General features: G+C 41.7%; 1 protein-coding gene across 5 annotated transcripts in view; it reads right to left on the bottom strand.

Annotated features, from left to right (window-relative positions):
- Positions 1–17,102, bottom strand: part of HMCN1 (hemicentin 1) — a 200,580-nt gene that overhangs the window by 42,928 nt on the left and 140,550 nt on the right. For all 5 annotated transcript variants that reach the window (XM_068691241.1, XM_068691239.1, XM_068691242.1 and 2 more), the window contains exons 58-67: positions 8,531–8,692; positions 5,975–6,088; positions 5,638–5,840; positions 5,303–5,384; positions 5,041–5,172; positions 4,662–4,811; positions 3,112–3,271; positions 2,366–2,490; positions 636–819; positions 380–477 (exon numbers count right to left, since the gene is read on the bottom strand). In XM_068691241.1, coding sequence (XP_068547342.1) covers positions 380–477; positions 636–819; positions 2,366–2,490; positions 3,112–3,271; positions 4,662–4,811; positions 5,041–5,172; positions 5,303–5,384; positions 5,638–5,840; positions 5,975–6,088; positions 8,531–8,692 — 1,410 coding nt within the window. The remainder of the gene's footprint in view (positions 1–379; positions 478–635; positions 820–2,365; positions 2,491–3,111; positions 3,272–4,661; positions 4,812–5,040; positions 5,173–5,302; positions 5,385–5,637; positions 5,841–5,974; positions 6,089–8,530; positions 8,693–17,102) is intronic.

The following is a 17,102-nucleotide window of genomic DNA, read 5'->3' as shown; positions in this document are numbered from 1 at the left end:
ATTCTGAATATAAAATAACTGCAGTGCAGCTACCCTTTTGCATCTCATCACCTGCACTCCTTATTTTATATTAAGTAATTGAGTTAAAATTCACTTGAAAATTGTACTTTATTACTCATTCTAAAAAAAAACAACCTGTGACACTTCATGGGTGTCAATTCAAGTAAGAACTCTTTGAAGGTTAAAATACTGCATTAAAACAAAACAAAACAAATAAACAAACAAACAAACAAGTGAATGTATTTCTAATGATTATCTAAGTATGAAACACTTGTGGATGTCTGCAACTTTGTGTTTATGAGAAGGAAAAAAGAAGATTAGGTTTAAGAAATTAACTGAGCAATAGATTTTTTACATATAGCTTTTCAGAGAAACTTACCAAAAATTTGAAGGCTGTAATGCTTGTTGTCCACTCCAGCTCTGCTAGATGCTACACAAGTGTACACACCAGCATCAGATATCTGCACTCGGGCAAGCCTAAGGAGAAAATCATTTTAGTTGAGCTGTAACTGGAATACAGTATCACACTTTTATTATGGTATGGTTTGGATCAAATTTTACTCTTGCTTCCAACAATGCTAGCTAGCAAAAGACAGAAAACCCGGCTAGCTATGTTAAAATAAATGAAAACCAACCTTAGAATTTGCCCAGCTGACAGCAACCTGATTTGGGAGGAGACAGACAGAGGAAGGCCATTCTTTAACCAGTTTATCTGCGGAGATGGAGTTCCAGTAGCAGTACATTCAATATTTATGGAGGTGTCCAAAAGAACAGTGAGGTCCTCTGGTTCACCTTTATTATTGGTTATTGCTGGAGGAACTACATTTTGTGAATGTTGAAAAGGAAGATGTTAAGACTGCTTCTTAAAATCATTCCATATATGTAATTTTGCAATACCAGGAAGCCTATGAAATCTTGCACCTAATGTCTCACAGGCATTAAAGAAAGAAGAGGCTCCCCAATTTTTTAACAGTAAAAACTCTAACAATAATATTGAGCATTAATAAATATTTGCTTGCATATTTAAAACCAGATGCACTGTAGAATGATTGTAACACTCCCTCTTATTTGTGCTGGCTGTGGCAAACAAGATCTTTGGGCTCAGATCCTGAAGCTCATGGGGAAAAAATGGCATTTCAGAGGGGAGCAAGTGGTCAAGAATTGGAGGGAATGGGTTGAACCTCTTAAAGGCCAAATGGGACTTTGCAGTTTGCTACCAAAGGTATCTACTTCAATGAACCTTAAATAACATGAAAGCTAGAATCACAAAGGAGGAAAGTTAGCTTAACTTTTAGATGTATAGGCTGACAATTTTAAAGTATACAGAAAACTTCAAAATGACTGGTTAAGTATTCTGGATCATGATTCTAAAAAAAAAAACATTGTTTTTAGCTGTCTTTTTGTTTGGTTTTATAGTCTGAAAGCCTTTTAAGTCTTGGGGGCAAAAAGGGACTCACTTTATAAAGAAGGTCCAGGCACATGCAGCTCCAAGCTCTGACTGACTTAGGATCCCATTGCACACCATTACAGTTGTATGGTAAGATGACTTAAGTTGGTTATTGCTTGAGCCTCAGCCAATACAAATTGACCAAAACAGTCTCCACTATTGTATAGGGATGTGACGTGGTACTTTTTTCAGTATTATTTTTTATTATATTAAAGGTCACCTTGTTACTCTTCTCACACTCACATTCCAACTAATTCTGACTCTCACTGTATAACTAGGACACATGCTTACACCTCTGTGAAATGCTTCCTATGCAGAACTTCTTCACACTACTTGCAGCACATCAGGATCTTATTTTGCAAAAAATAAAATGTCCACATACAACAATGGCAAAGAAGAATTATGCTGTCTTCTTTATATCGTTTTGTGTAAGAAAACAAGAATTTCATCCCAAACTATATCATATTTCTTTTAAACTATAAATAATCTATTTCTCAGGGAAGAGGGAACCTTTAACAATTAGTGTTCTACCTTATTACTTTGGTTTTACTGATGTACTTTGACAAGAATTAATGCAAATTGATTAACAGAAAAAAAAAAAAGGAATATCATGGTAAATCAGCCCCTAGTGAATCTCAACAAGAAAAAAATTAACAAAAGCAGAATTCCTCTATTATAAAATACACCAAAGAAACTAATTTCTGTTTATCCTACAACGTATTTAACAGCAATTTAAATAATCTTGTCATTGACAGAACATCCTGTGTAACATACTGTGATATCTACAGTACATGAAATTGGAAACGTGCATGTAGTATTATCCTGAAGACAGGCATTCATTTCTTGGCCCTCTCTTGAGTGCACTTACAAAGATAGGATTATGGACCAGATTTTAGTTTCACATCTGTGAAAACTCACCATATACATTCAAGTTGAAAATTTGATCTTCCTCTCCTGCAGGATTAGTAGCCACACAAGTGTATTTTCCTGTATCAGAAGTGAGAGCTCTGAAAATGGTTAATGTGCTGCCATCTGGAGTTACTCTACAAGGAAGGTCATAAAACACAGTGAATTTGTTTATATATTATTATGACCTGGCAAATAAACGTTCAGTTTTGTACATTTAAATCAATTCCCTCTATCCTCTTGGGAATTTCACTAGATAACCACTGTTTTCTGTAAATTATTATTTATTAGATATAGGCTAGGAAGCTTTTTTTTTTTTTTTTTTTTTTTTTAAAGATGTCCTGTTTAACCTTGTAGTAAGATTTAATTCCAAACAGGTTTTTCAAGAATCCATAACAAAAAGCATCAAGATCTTTCCCCTCCAAAAGAACTTAATGGAACTTGCAGAGCTTTACAAATTTGAATTAATCTGATGAACTTTCAGGGAACTTATTAACTGAGAAAAAAACAGATATCATATATATATCTCAGTATAATTTTATTTAAAAAAAAGCAAAGTAGTAACAGAGTATACTAGAATGATAAAAGATGAAGAGGGAGATGATGTTCTTAACCTGGCTAACCAAGACTCAGACCCTCTTTAAGCACACTTTAGGAACCTAGAATTAAAGAATGGTTCCTCTTTCCTGTCCTCTTTACACTCTTCGTATTTTAAATTATACAAGACAATAATTCAGTACCTGCTAATTTTTACTTGCCTTATTCTTTGTAAATCATCACTGGCAACTGTTTTTCCATCTTTAAGCCATTGCATAACGGGTGTGGGCACACCACTAGCATCGCAGACAAGCTGGATGCTTTCTCCCAGCAGGACACTGACCTCACTAGGCATTTCAGAGCCGACAATATTAGGAGGAACTAGGAATGTAGGATGGTAGGAAGAGAACATTCATCAGCAAGAGACATAATTTAAGCTATAAAAAGTAATGCTACAGTAGCTTAGTGCTACTACTAATTATTGTAGTACCTTCAACACAAAACTAGTTTAGAAAGTATAGTATTACTTTGTTTCTAGAGGAAGTTCTGTGAAGATAAGTTCAAAGCCCCTTTATTCATTTCTGAAACCCACTCATTTACAAGATTACAGAAATCATGTAATACTTGCTATTTAACATCTACCTACCTGCTCAAACAAGGCTGACTAACATGAACAATAACATTATGACAATCCCAGTTCACGCAACATCACAATACACTAACAACAAAATGCCAGCTTAATTCTTGAGCATATGCTTAGTACACAGTCAAACGCCCTACTGCATCAATGACAATCATATTCCCATCAACAGACAGACACTTGCTCTGCCCTAACCAGCAAGCCATTTTCAGTCTGTTCTCCTAAAGAACACGAATGACAGTCATGCTATCTGTCACAGTATCTGGTCCCACTTGTCAAATTTAAGTCATATTAGATCAAGCAATATTCAGTTCCTAAACTTGAGGCAAACATGCATGTAGACAGGGATACACAAGAATTAGTACCCCCACAGAACAACTGCTCTTTTGAACAGTCACTGGATCTGTGTGGCCTGCTGATGGCTAGCTGTCACATCTGTACCTGCTGGCACACCCAGCTCACAGCTCCTCTGCCTCTTCCCCAACCAGCAACTGCTGGCCTGGGAAGGGACCACAGCAGAAAGCTGCAGATGCTGTACAAGCAGTGTGTTACTGAACATAGGAGGCTAGTGAAATTAATGGGGATGAGTCATTAAGAACAGAGGAAAATAGAGGTGCTTGCAGTGTAAGAGTGATGTATAGGGAGGCAAGAAATATACAATTCCCTAACAAATAGGGGTTTCTTATTTGACTGAGGAAATAATTTTTTTTTTAATAAGAAAATTCTTCCAGTACTTCTCTTCTATCTCCTTCTGTTTGCTATGAGGAAAAAAGGCAACAGGTATTATTACTTCTAGAACACCATGTATGTGTGGTGTTCCACACTTGACCGGTGAAGCTTCAGTGATCAGCAGAAGGAAGGATGTGATCAGCTGCAAACACACAGTGTGTCAGTTCCTGACAGCTTTCAAGTTCTCCTACTATGAGAGGTAAATAATATTCTTTTTCATGCAAATTTCTCACTAGCTACATAATCTTCTAACCATTTTTTTCCCAATGGTTGCAAATGATAGGAATACTGGTCCAAATTCTCCACTTCTCTGTGTATGTTACCTCAGTGTCTCTAGTACAGATACAGCATCATACTCAAAAATTACTAACCAATTCTGCCCACTGCACTCATATGACTTACCTTGAATGGAAAGAACGTAACTTTTCTGAGCTTTTCCCTCTATATTTGAGGCAATACATGTGTAGGTCCCACTGTCCAGAAGCTGAGAGCGAGCAATCTGAAGCTTGCTTCCACCAGATAAAATATGAACTTCAGGAGAATCAGAATTTTCTGAAAATATGTAAACAGGTGGTCATTCCAAAGCAGGCCACAAAGAGTAAACATATCCTGAGAAAATTTTTCATCAAAATTTCAGAACAAAATAAAAAGATTCCAATCACTTAACGTAAGAGTCTACCTAGAGACAGATGAACAACAACAACAAAAAAAAGACTACAAATTGCACAGCAGTACTCCAAAGGGGGAAAAATGAGCAGGAAAGAGTATGAAGGAATGTTACCTAGTGGTTTTCCATTCTTAAACCAGGCTAGTTTTGGTGGAGGAATTCCAGTAGCATCACACACGAAGGTAATGGGATTACCGATTGTTTCATTCATCCACTCTTGTTCGGGGCCTTCTATATGTGGTGGCACTACAAATTGAATGGAAGTCTGAATAGTTTGCTTACCAAACATTTTTGTAAATTGATTTTGAATTATCTGCTCTACAATATCTATGACATTATAATACTGACTACTGAAGATAGTATGGAGTATGCTCACCATAAACATTAAGATGGAAATTTTTATCATCTTGTCCTGCAATATTTATGGCTTTGCACACATACTGGCCAGTGTCAGAAACCTAGAATAAAAATTTAAGAAAAAATTAAAAATAATATAAAACAAAAACAGCTTATTATGTAGATCTTATATTAATTCTACAGTATAGAGATATTAACAGATTTTGCCAACTCAAAATCCTTTTCACAGAATTAAAGGCCTCCAGCAAATGTATCTCCTACATACGTCTAGTAGAACACACCCATAAAGAACAAAAGAATTGCTTAACAGTAGTGGAGTAGTGGCAGATGCAGCATCCCACAAGCCTGACCTACCTCCGCACCCTTGATTCGCAATGTTTGCCCATCTGCTAAGATCTCCACATTTGCAGACTCTGAAATTATACGCCTGTTCTTGTACCAGGTGATGACTGGTGGTGGGATAGCATTGGATTCACACTCTAACATCACCGGGGTGCCCACTCTCACGTTGAGCACTGTCAGTGAGGTTCCACTATGGTCTTTGATGCTTGGGGGGACTGTAGAAGAAGCTCAGAGTTATTTTTGCCTTTGTTTTGTGAGAGGGAAAAAAACAACCTAAGAAAAAAACAAAATACTGCATTTTCTAAGCAATAGATATTATCTTAGGAAAATAGTAAAACTAAAACCAAACCAAGGACAGTTAGGAAGCTCCTCTTCTGACTTTCCCCAGCTTGGTTTCTGGCAACACAAGTATATTCACCATCATCTGATAGTTTGGCTCGAGGAATCTGCAGAGTCCGAGCACCTGAAGTAAAAAGAGAAGCGTTCATATTTATTCTGTGGTTATGGTATCAATTTCAAATACGACAACAGAACTGACAACAGATTGTGTCCAACAGACTGGTCCAACATAGGCACCAAATTAGCCTCAGATTTAAAAATGTACACAATTGCCATTGTTTTTTAAGCTTCATTAATCCATAAAAAAATCAAAGAAGAAAATTTTAGGGTCTTTTACTGGTGCTGTTAACTGTAAGTTTGGACCACTGACACACCTTTAAGGACTCTTTTATTTCATAGTTGCTAAACCCTCTCTGCTAACTTAACTATGCTCTTTTCCCCAAGCTCTGTCACTATCTGATCCTTTACTCCCTATATATCAATTGTCTCCATTTGTGAAGCTACTGTCTGCACCTGGATTACTAAACTGCACATATGCCTCTGCTGCTTTGTGGTGTAAATGCCTGAAGTGACTAGGAAAATAAAACTAACATTCACACTTTTAAGGAAAAGGTACAGCATTGAAGAGGCTTTCAGGGTAGGGCATAACTGCATTATCTGAGCATTCCCTAGGCTCCCAACCTTAGATGCTATCGCGCTGGGGAAACTTGGTGTGCTAGCTCTAAGGAACACCACGGAGCGTAGAGTGGAGTGGAGACACCACGGCGAGGCTCTGTAATCAGGTGGGGCCTCGATTGTTCTTGTGCACAAAGCTGCACTTTTTGCCACCCTAAGCCAAAGACCTGTCATGTTTTGACAAATGCTGTACCCTAGTGTACTTTTTGCTCATTATAATATCATTATAATACCAAAACACACCTCCATCCCAAAAGCTACCCGCCTCCAAGGTGCGACCACCCCTCACTGAGCATGCGCTCTGAATTTCTCGGAGCCTATTACTTTAAACAGAAACGGGAAAACTTTACACCAATCATAACTAAGATATGCTTGACTAGAGCCACTCAAGCTCCACCTAAAAGATAGAAAATAATATAAATTGGCCCAAGAGAGAGGGGATGTTAGGGAAGATACCATCGTCAGGGGAGATACCATCCCGAGGACATACAACATCCTTAGGACCTCCTGACTCCTGGGATCAGTCGACGGGCTGAGCCTCTCTTCCCCCCCCATTGGGACGCCTTTGGGTGAGATCTGAATATTTGCTTATAAATCTCTATAGAGTCTTTGATCCTTTTAATGCGTTTATTTCTAGGCTGCGCACCTAGAACACCTAGAACACCTAGAACACCTAGAACACCTAGAACACCTAGAACCCACACCTAGAACCCACACCTAGAACCCACACCTAGAACCCACACCTAGAACCCACACCTAGAACCCACACCTAGAACCCACACCTAGAACCCACACCTAGAACCCACACCTAGAACCCACACCTAGAACCCACACCTAGAACCCACACCTAGAACCCACACCTAGAACCCCTGTAACACCTGTGTATTTCATGCATACTAGCTTGCTTTTGCAGATAGTCACTATCACCGGCAATCCAAAAGAACCTGATTATCTGTTGCTGTAATAAACCATACTTGATTGCATTGTGATAGCTCTCATTAATGCAACTAGGGTGAGGGTGGTTATCCGTGATAGTTCGGTGTTCTGAATCTAACCAGACCCCCAGACGGTTAATGCATTGTTGGTGAATGTCTGAACGGACCCCCAGGTGGTTATTACGTTTTTGGTGAATGTCCGAACGGACCCCCAGTTTTGGTGAATGTCCGACTGGTTCAGTACTCTGAATCCAACCGGGCCCGTAACGGTTAATCAGCTACACCCCTTTAACGCGACATGCCTTTAAGCAAGTTCCATGTCTGCACTTTAGTCCATGCTGTTAACACAGCCCCCAGCCAAGTAATAGCTGTAGAACAGGACTGAGCACCACAGCAAGGGATCTAGATATTCTGGACTGAACATAAGCAGGAGTAGAAATGACACACTCACTCATCTAATTTAGTGAGGAACTTTGAATGAGTAAGGAGATAGCAGATACAAGGATTTCTTCTTAAGAATTCAGCAGTCACTAAGGGTTCACCCTGTTTCCCATGGAATTAATAGGAAGGTTGTTAATTTTTGCCATCTAAGCCAGCAGAACTAATCCCAGACTCCATCACTACTTCTGATCATTTATTTGCAAGGCGAATCAAAGTGCCTCAACTTTAATTGATAACTCTATCAGAGGACCTCTGTTTTACGTGACTTGCCCAACAGTCTTTTTCACACAGTTTATTTCAGTGCTTTCCGTCAGAGCTAGTTCTCCTTAGAAGAGAACCCATCCAATAGCCAAGACATTATTAAATGCTTTAAAAACACAATAGGCCAAGTGTCTTGTCTACTCACTGGAATAATACTAAGAATATACTAGCTCCATGAATGGCTGTCACCCTTATTAATACAAAACAGACAAAAGTCCAGTACAAAGGCTGTATAAATAGCTGAGATTCCTCACCAGGCACAATAAAAGTGTTAGCATTCAAACTGATAGGTTTTCCATTCTTGAGCCAGCTGAGATCAGGAGGTGGAAAGCCAGTGACCTCACAAGTCAGAGAGATGAAATTATTCACCACCACGGTCAAATTCTCAGGATTAGTACCAACAACATTTGGAGGAACTGCAGAGAGAAATACATCAATAGTATCTTTCACAGCATCAGCAAACAATATTCTGCAAGATGCTGATCTACTAAAATAAAGCTGAATTGCTGAGCTTTGCCAAAGGGCAAAGTTGCAAAAATCTTTCACACTTTGTGAATGGATCCTCTGCTTTTTGGATGTATCTGGAAACAATTTCATCTACAATTCTTCTCTGCTTGGAATTTGGGAAAGTTCAGTGACCTCTAAAAGATCTTACAATTCCTGATCAAAGTATTATGAATTTTAAAAGAATGTATTCACAGAATGTTTGTTACATAAGGCAGGGCAAATTTTACTTTGTCAGGATATCTAAGAGGGCTAAGCAACATTTCTTGCTGATATAGTATTTTTCCTGTTCTTACTGAAATATACTATTTTCCCGTTATAGAGAACCAGAGTACTTTTTTAAACCAGACAAACCTGTTGTGTAATAATGAGCTAAGCAGTTTAAAATTCTGACACACATGCATTGCTCATAGGGGTGCATTTTTAAGCTTTCAAGTCCCACTGCTGTTAAAGAGAAGACTATTTAGACATTTGACCTTTTTACAATAACTATTTAAAAATAAATAACTGTAAATCTTTTCCTTGTAATAAACCCCAAGTTTTAGTTTCCACGTTTTTGCAGTGTGGTGTATTGGGTCTGGCTGGAATGTTAACTTTCCCGGCAGCAGCCCATACAGTGCCATACTCTGTACTTGTAGCTGGAACAGCAGTGTTATCACACCAGTGTTGTGTCTGCTGCTGAGCAGCAGTGGCACAGTATTAGGCCTTTCTCTAACCCTCCTAGGGGGTGGGCAAAAGTTGAGGAGAGAAACATCACTAGGGCAGCTGGCCTAAACCAATCAAAGGGATATTCCATACCATGTGATGTCACACTCAGCAATAAAAGGGGAAAACAGGAAGAAGAGAGGAGGGGTGGGCTCTCGTTTGGAAGACGTCGGTCCTCCTCTCGAACACCGGCTGCGTGCGTTGAGGCCTTGCTTCAAGGACGTGGTCAATCATCGCTCATTTGTGGGAAGTAGAGAGTAATTTCTTTCCTCTGCACTTCCATATAGCCTTCATTTATTTTGTTTGTTTGTTTTCCTCCCTTCTTTTTATTTTCCTTTTTTCCCCTCCCTTTCCCCTTTCCCTTTTTATTTCCCCTTAGTTAAATTGTTAGTTCGGTAGTCTTTATTTTATTATTATAATTATTTTCCCTTTAATTAAATTATCCTTATCTCAACCCGTGAGTTGTTCTTTGCTTTACTTCTCCCCCTCCTCATCTAAAGGAGGGGGAGTGAGAGAGCGGTTGTGGGGTTTAGCTGCCCAGTACGGTAAAACCACCACAGTCCTTTTTGGCGCCCAACGTGGGGCACGAAGGGTTGAGATAACAATAGAATTGATTAAACGCATATAACTAACACGCTTGCTTGCTAGTAACCATGTACATTGCCCTGTTAATAATAATAGCTTTGTTCCTATGTCATGCAATCCGTGTCATATTCTCCTTTCTCCTATATATCCGATCCGACAAAGTGCTACAATCTGTGTTCACTTTTTTTAATTCGCTGTGCTGCCAAGCACTGACCTTGGTTTTAATCTGGAATTCAGGCTCTGCACTGTTATCATTTGGGTCCCATGGAAACTATCTTTCAGAGAATATTCAGAACTACACTGCCTTCCTTTTCTCATCTGGACACCAGTTTATTAATAATATTAAGAATGGTACCTTTCCCTCCTTTCACAGTGGGCTAATTACAACCGTTTGGGAGTATTTTGAAGATCCATCTGTAACCCATGTATTGCTATTTCTAATTCTGAACAACCAGTTTCATTTTCTCTCTAAGATTAGTCGATTGTTTAGAAAACTTACTTGGGAATCTGTCCCGAAACAGTCTTGTGGTGAGTGGCTAGGTGTGTGGGATGATGTTAGCAGATACCTGTCACGAGTGTCTCCTCCAATAGTTTTGAACTTCACCCCTGAGCAAGTGCTAAATCCTAAAAAATTAGTAGAATGTTTGAGAGTTGTATGTCCTGACCCTGATAATGCCGGAGAACGACAGCTTGCAGCATTGTGCTGGGTCCTGGCTTATTCCTATCAAACACTGTTTAACATCATCCAGCAACTTGAAGAGAGGGAGGAAGTCTCTGAATATGATGACCAAGTAACACACGATGTGGCTGACCCAAAAGACCAACCAACTATGGTATCAGTCGCCCCCATAGTCAAGTCAAAAAAATGGAAACGGAAATCAGCTCGTTTAGTAAGGGAAGAAGGCTCTCCTAAGGAGGAGGAAGAAGAGGAAATGGCAGGCACCTCTAAAGCAGGGCCATCACAAAAACAGCGGGAAGACGAGACAGAAATCATAAAGGAATCAGAAATCACTCGATCCTTATCCCTGAGTGAGATGCGAGAAATACGAAAGGATTATGGTCGACGCCCAGGTGAACACATCCTCACTTGGCTGCTTCGATGCTGGGATGCTGGGGCCAATAGCCTACAATTAGAAGGCAATGAAGCCAAGCAGCTGGGATCCCTCTCTAGAGAAAGGGTAATCGACAAAGTAATCGGGAGAGGAGCACAGGCCCTCAGCCTCTGGAGACGACTCCTGGCGGCTGTGAGAGAAAGATATCCCCATAAGGAAGATATTGTATATCAAATCGGCAAGTGGACCACTATAGATAAAGGTCTCCAGCATCTGCGGGAATTAGCTGTGCGGGAGATGATTTATAGTGATTTGGACAATGCCCAGACACCTCAAGACCCCGATGAAGTCCAGTGCACAACATCCATGTGGCGTAGATTTGTGCGGAGTGCACCACCAGCACATGCCAGTACCCTGGCATCAATTAACTGGGATGAGGGGATGGGACCAACATTGTATGATATGTCCTGCCAGCTTCAAAAATATGAAGACAATCTCTCTGCTCCGCTACAGTCCAGTGTCTCAGCTGTGGAGAAACTGTCTAAAGGACTTGACAAGCTCGTGGAACGAGTGGAACGAGTATATTCCCCCTCATTTGGACAGAGTGATACTTCAGCCACTAAGAATCAGCATTCGCGCACTCAAGAGAGAGAGTACCCAAGACGTACACCACGTGGCACCTTGTGGTTTTTTCTGCGTGACCATGGGGAAGATATGAGGAAATGGGATGGTGTACCTACTTCAACCCTAGCTGCTCGGGTACGTGAACTGAAAGGAAATACAGCAGCAAGAAGAGGGGTTCCTAAGAGAAATGCTGCTCCAGTTTCCATGGGGCAGTACCCCAGAGGCAGTAGAAGAGTTGATGTTATTCTTGACCCTGATGAAGAGACCTCTACCTCTCATTTGCAAGAATTAAGTGGCAGACGCTCCAGCCAGGACTAGAGGGGCCCTGCCTCTGGCCAGGTAGAGGAGAGGGATAACCGGATTTATTGGACTGTGTGGATCCGATGGCCTGGAACATCAGAACCACAAGAATACAAAGCTTTAGTGGACACTGGCGCACAATGTACCATAATGCCATCAGGCTACCAAGGGACAGAACTCACCTGTATCTCCGGAGTGACAGGGGGATCCCAACAACTATCTGTACTGGAAGCTGAAGTGAGTCTAACTGGGAATGAGTGGCAAAAGCATCCCATTGTGACTGGCCCAGAGGCTCCATGTATCCTTGGCATAGACTATCTCAAGAGAGGGTACTTCAAGGATCCAAAAGGATACCGGTGGGCTTTTGGCATAGCTGCTTTGAGCACAGAAAAGATTAGGCAGCTGTCTACCTTGCCTGGCCTTTCAGAAGACCCTTCTGTTGTAGGATTGCTGAAGGTTGAAGAACAACAGGTACCAATTGCTACTACAACGGTGCACCGACGGCAATATCGCACCAACCGAGACTCCCTGATTCCCATCCATGAGTTGATTCACCGACTGGAGAGTCAGGGAGTAATCAGCAAGACTCGCTCACCCTTTAATAGTCCTATATGGCCAGTACGAAAGTCTAATGGCGAGTGGAGGCTAACAGTGGACTACCGCGGCCTGAATGAAGTCACGCCACCACTGAGTGCTGCAGTGCCGGACATGCTGGAACTTCAGTACGAACTAGAGTCAAAGGCAGCCAAGTGGTATGCCACAATTGATATTGCTAATGCATTTTTCTCCATCCCTTTGGCAGCAGCATGCAGGCCGCAGTTTGCTTTCACTTGGAGGGGCATCCAATACACCTGGAATCGGCTGCCCCAGGGGTGGAAACACAGCCCTACCATTTGCCATGGACTGATCCAGTCTGCACTGTAGCAAGGGGGAGCTCCTGAGCACCTTCAGTACATTGACGACATCCTCGTGTGGGGCAACACAGCAGAAGAAGTTTTCGAGAAAGGGAAGAAAATAATCCAAATTCTCCTGAAAGCTGGTTTTGCCATTAAACAGAGCAAGGTCAAGGGGCCTGCACAGGAAATCCAGTTCTTGGGGGTAAAATGGCAGGATGGACGTCGCCATATTCCAATGGATGTGATCAATAAAATAACAGCAATGTCTCCGCCAACTAGCAAAAAAGAAACGCAAGCTTTCCTAGACCTCGTGGGATTCTGGAGAATGCATGTGCCAGGCTATAGTCAACTTGTGAATCCTCTATATCGAGTGACTCGAAAGAGAAACTATTTCGAGTGGGGCCCTGAGCAACAACAGGCATTTGAACAAATCAAACAAGAAATAGCTCGTGCAGTAGCCCTTGGGCCTGTCCGTACTGGACCAGCTGTGCAAAATATACTGTACACTGCAGCTGGGGAGCATGGCCTCACCTGGAGCCTTTGGCAAAAAACCCCAGAAGAAACTCGAGGCCGACCTCTGGGCTTCTGGAGTCGGGGCTATCGAGGATCAGAAGCCAATTACACCCCAACTGAAAAAGAAATACTCACAGCATATGAGGGTGTTCGAGCTGCTTCAGAAGTTGTGGGTACAGAGGCACAGCTCCTCTTGGCACCACGGTTACCTGTGTTACATTGGATGTTCAAAGAGAAAATTCCCACTACACACCATGCAACTGATGCTACATGGAGTAAGTGGATAGCACTAATTACACAGCGGGCTCGAATGGGAAAACCCAATCGCCCAGGAATCCTGGAAGAGATTATGGACTGGCCGGAAGGTAGAGATTTCGGAGTACCAACAGAAGAGGTAACCCGTGCTGAAGAGGCACCACCATACAATGAGTTGCCAGAGGACAGAAAGCAGTATGCGTTGTTTACTGACGGATCCTGCCGTGTGATAGGGAGTCATCGGAAATGGAAAGCTGCTGTGTGGAATCCCATACGACGAGTTGCGGAGGCCATGGAAGGGGAAGGTGAGTCGAGTCAGTATGCAGAAGTAAAAGCCATACAACTAGCCCTAGATATCGCCGAAAGAGAAAATTGGCCAGTATTGTATCTTTATACTGACTCATGGATGGTGGCAAATGCTCTGTGGGGGTGGCTGCAGCAATGGAAAGAGAGCAACTGGCAGCGCAGAGGTAAACCTATCTGGGCTGCTATCCTGTGGCAAGATATTGCTGCCCGGGTAGGAAACCTGGATGTTAAAGTACGTCATGTAGATGCCCACATGCCCAAGAGTCGCGCTACTGTAGAACATCGGAACAACGAAGAAGTGGATCGAGCTTCGAAAATTGAAGTGGCTCAGGTGGACCTAGACTGGGAACGTAAGGGTGAGCTGTTTGTAGCTCGATGGGCCCATGAAACATCAGGACATCTGGGGAGGGATGCCACTTACAGATGGGCTCGTGATCGAGGGGTGGACTTGACCATTGAAGCCATCACACAGGTTACCCATGAGTGTGAGACCTGTGCTGCAATCAAGAAAGCCATGAAGGTAAAATCTCCCTGGAACAGGGGGAGATGGCTAGGGTTTCAATATGGTGAGGCCTGGCAAATTGACTATATTGGACCACTTCCAAAAACCCGCCAAGGCAAACGGTACATACTCACCATGGTAGAAGCAACTACTGGGTGGTTGGAAACATACCCTGTAAACCATGCCACGGCCCGAAATACTATCTTGGGCCTGGAAAGACAAGTATTGTGGCGTCATGGTACACCAGAGAGAATTGAGTCTGACAATGGGACTCATTTCCGAAACAATCTTGTTACCTCCTGGGCAAAGAGGCATGGTATTGAGTGGGTATACCACATCCCTTATCACCCACAAGCCTCTGGGAAGGTTGAGAGGTACAATGGACTGTTAAAGACTATGTTACGAGCATTAGGTGCTGGGACATGGAAACAATGGGACACAAATCTACCAGAAGCCACTTGGCTAGTTAACAATAGGGGGTCTAACAGCCGTGCTGGTCCTGCCGAAACAAAACCCCTACACACTGTGAAAGGAGCTAAAGTTCCCGTAGTGCATGTAGGAAGGTGGATGGGGAAGGCAGTGTGGGTTGCTCCTGCCTCGGGAAAAGGCAAACCCACTCGTGGGATTGTCTTCGCCCAAGGACCAGGGTATACCTGGTGGGTCATGCAAAGGAATGGGGATATCAAGTGTGTGCCTCAAGGAGATTTGACACTGAGAGAAAACTAATCTGTAATCTAAGTTATATGTTGTAGGAAGATGCTGTAGGATCAACGACAGGTCATCATTGCAAGGAGCCGGGCAGTGCAACAAGAACTTGAGCTAAGTTGGTGCTCGCGTCCAGACATCCAACTCCACCTGCCTTGAGTGGCCACTTTGGCAGATGAAGACCTAATCATCAACAGTTCTTATGAACGTTTTCCAAGAAAGACCTATGGAATGAGAAGATACACCTGCCTATTAATCTTGTCCTATTAAATCCTTGTCCTGTTAAAGGACAAGGAATAATGATGAGGATGCTTGTATGCTAAAGTATGGGGATCTGAGTGTGACACAAATGTTATGGAATAAGGGGTGGAGGTTGTATTGGGTCTGGCTGGAATGTTAACTTTCCCGGCAGCAGCCCATACAGTGCCATACTCTGTACTTGTAGCTGGAACAGCAGTGTTATCACACCAGTGTTGTGTCTGCTGCTGAGCAGCAGTGGCACAGTATTAGGCCTTTCTCTAACCCTCCTAGGGGGTGGGCAAAAGTTGAGGAGAGAAACATCACTAGGGCAGCTGGCCTAAACCAATCAAAGGGATATTCCATACCATGTGATGTCACACTCAGCAATAAAAGGGGAAAACAGGAAGAAGAGAGGAGGGGTGGGCTCTCGTTTGGAAGACGTCGGTCCTCCTCTCGAACACCGGCTGCGTGCGTTGAGGCCTTGCTTCAAGGACGTGGTCAATCATCGCTCATTTGTGGGAAGTAGAGAGTAATTTCTTTCCTCTGCACTTCCATATAGCCTTCATTTATTTTGTTTGTTTGTTTTCCTCCCTTCTTTTTATTTTCCTTTTTTCCCCTCCCTTTCCCCTTTCCCTTTTTATTTCCCCTTAGTTAAATTGTTAGTTCGGTAGTCTTTATTTTATTATTATAATTATTTTCCCTTTAATTAAATTATCCTTATCTCAACCCGTGAGTTGTTCTTTGCTTTACTTCTCCCCCTCCTCATCTAAAGGAGGGGGAGTGAGAGAGCGGTTGTGGGGTTTAGCTGCCCAGTACGGTAAAACCACCACATGTGGATACATGAAACACTTAAGAGGAAAGCAAAAGCATGTTCTTGGCTCAAACGGGTGGAAAAGTCATTCCAAAGTACACATGGAATCCTCTTCTTCAAAGACAGAAGTGTTAAAGTATTTTGGATCATACCCACCAGAAATACTCCAGCTGCTTTCTGTCACTTGAATGACACAAAGCAGTCATTAAGCCAAGTTTATTGCTCCTCTGTGGCACAACAGAAAGAAGAGGAGTCGATGGAAACGGGAGAGTTCATTCCATATTTTTCAGCATGGAATATCTGAGGGTTATTTCCCTAATAATGAGTATAAAACAGTTCACTAAAATTAATGGAGAATTCGGATCTGATGACATTTTATAGATATTTATATTTATTTCCTTTTACAGTTACTTTCCCACAGATGTGATTACTGGCAGTGCAAGACAGTGGACAATTAAATAAAAAGGGCCAAATCTAAGTTATCTTTTAATGAATTTTGCTTAAACTGCATTTCAAATTCTGCAGGCTTCTACTGTGTAAGCAAAGCACTCATAAATGCACCACCGCAGGTAATGCACATATACAAAAGTATTTTTATGTGCATAAATTTGCAGTAATGGGCTCAATTTTAGCATTCAGTGTAAAAAATGGCCTGTTTATTGTTTGTTAGAGACAGGGATTTTTAAAAGTGGATGCTTATTTATTTTCAGGATTGTTAAGGTTTAATTTTATTTTTAAGGTTTAATTTTATTTTTAAGGTTTTATTACTCATCTTGGAGGTAAGAATTTTTCAACTTATTAAAGATAAGTTGATACACTTTAATTTTA

The sequence above is a fragment of the Anas acuta genome, chromosome 8 (genome assembly GCF_963932015.1).
Source record: "Anas acuta chromosome 8, bAnaAcu1.1, whole genome shotgun sequence".
Classification (NCBI taxonomy): Eukaryota; Metazoa; Chordata; class Aves; order Anseriformes; family Anatidae; genus Anas; species Anas acuta.
The sequence above is the reverse complement of the archived record's forward strand: the minus strand, read 5'-3'. Positions and strand labels throughout refer to the sequence as shown.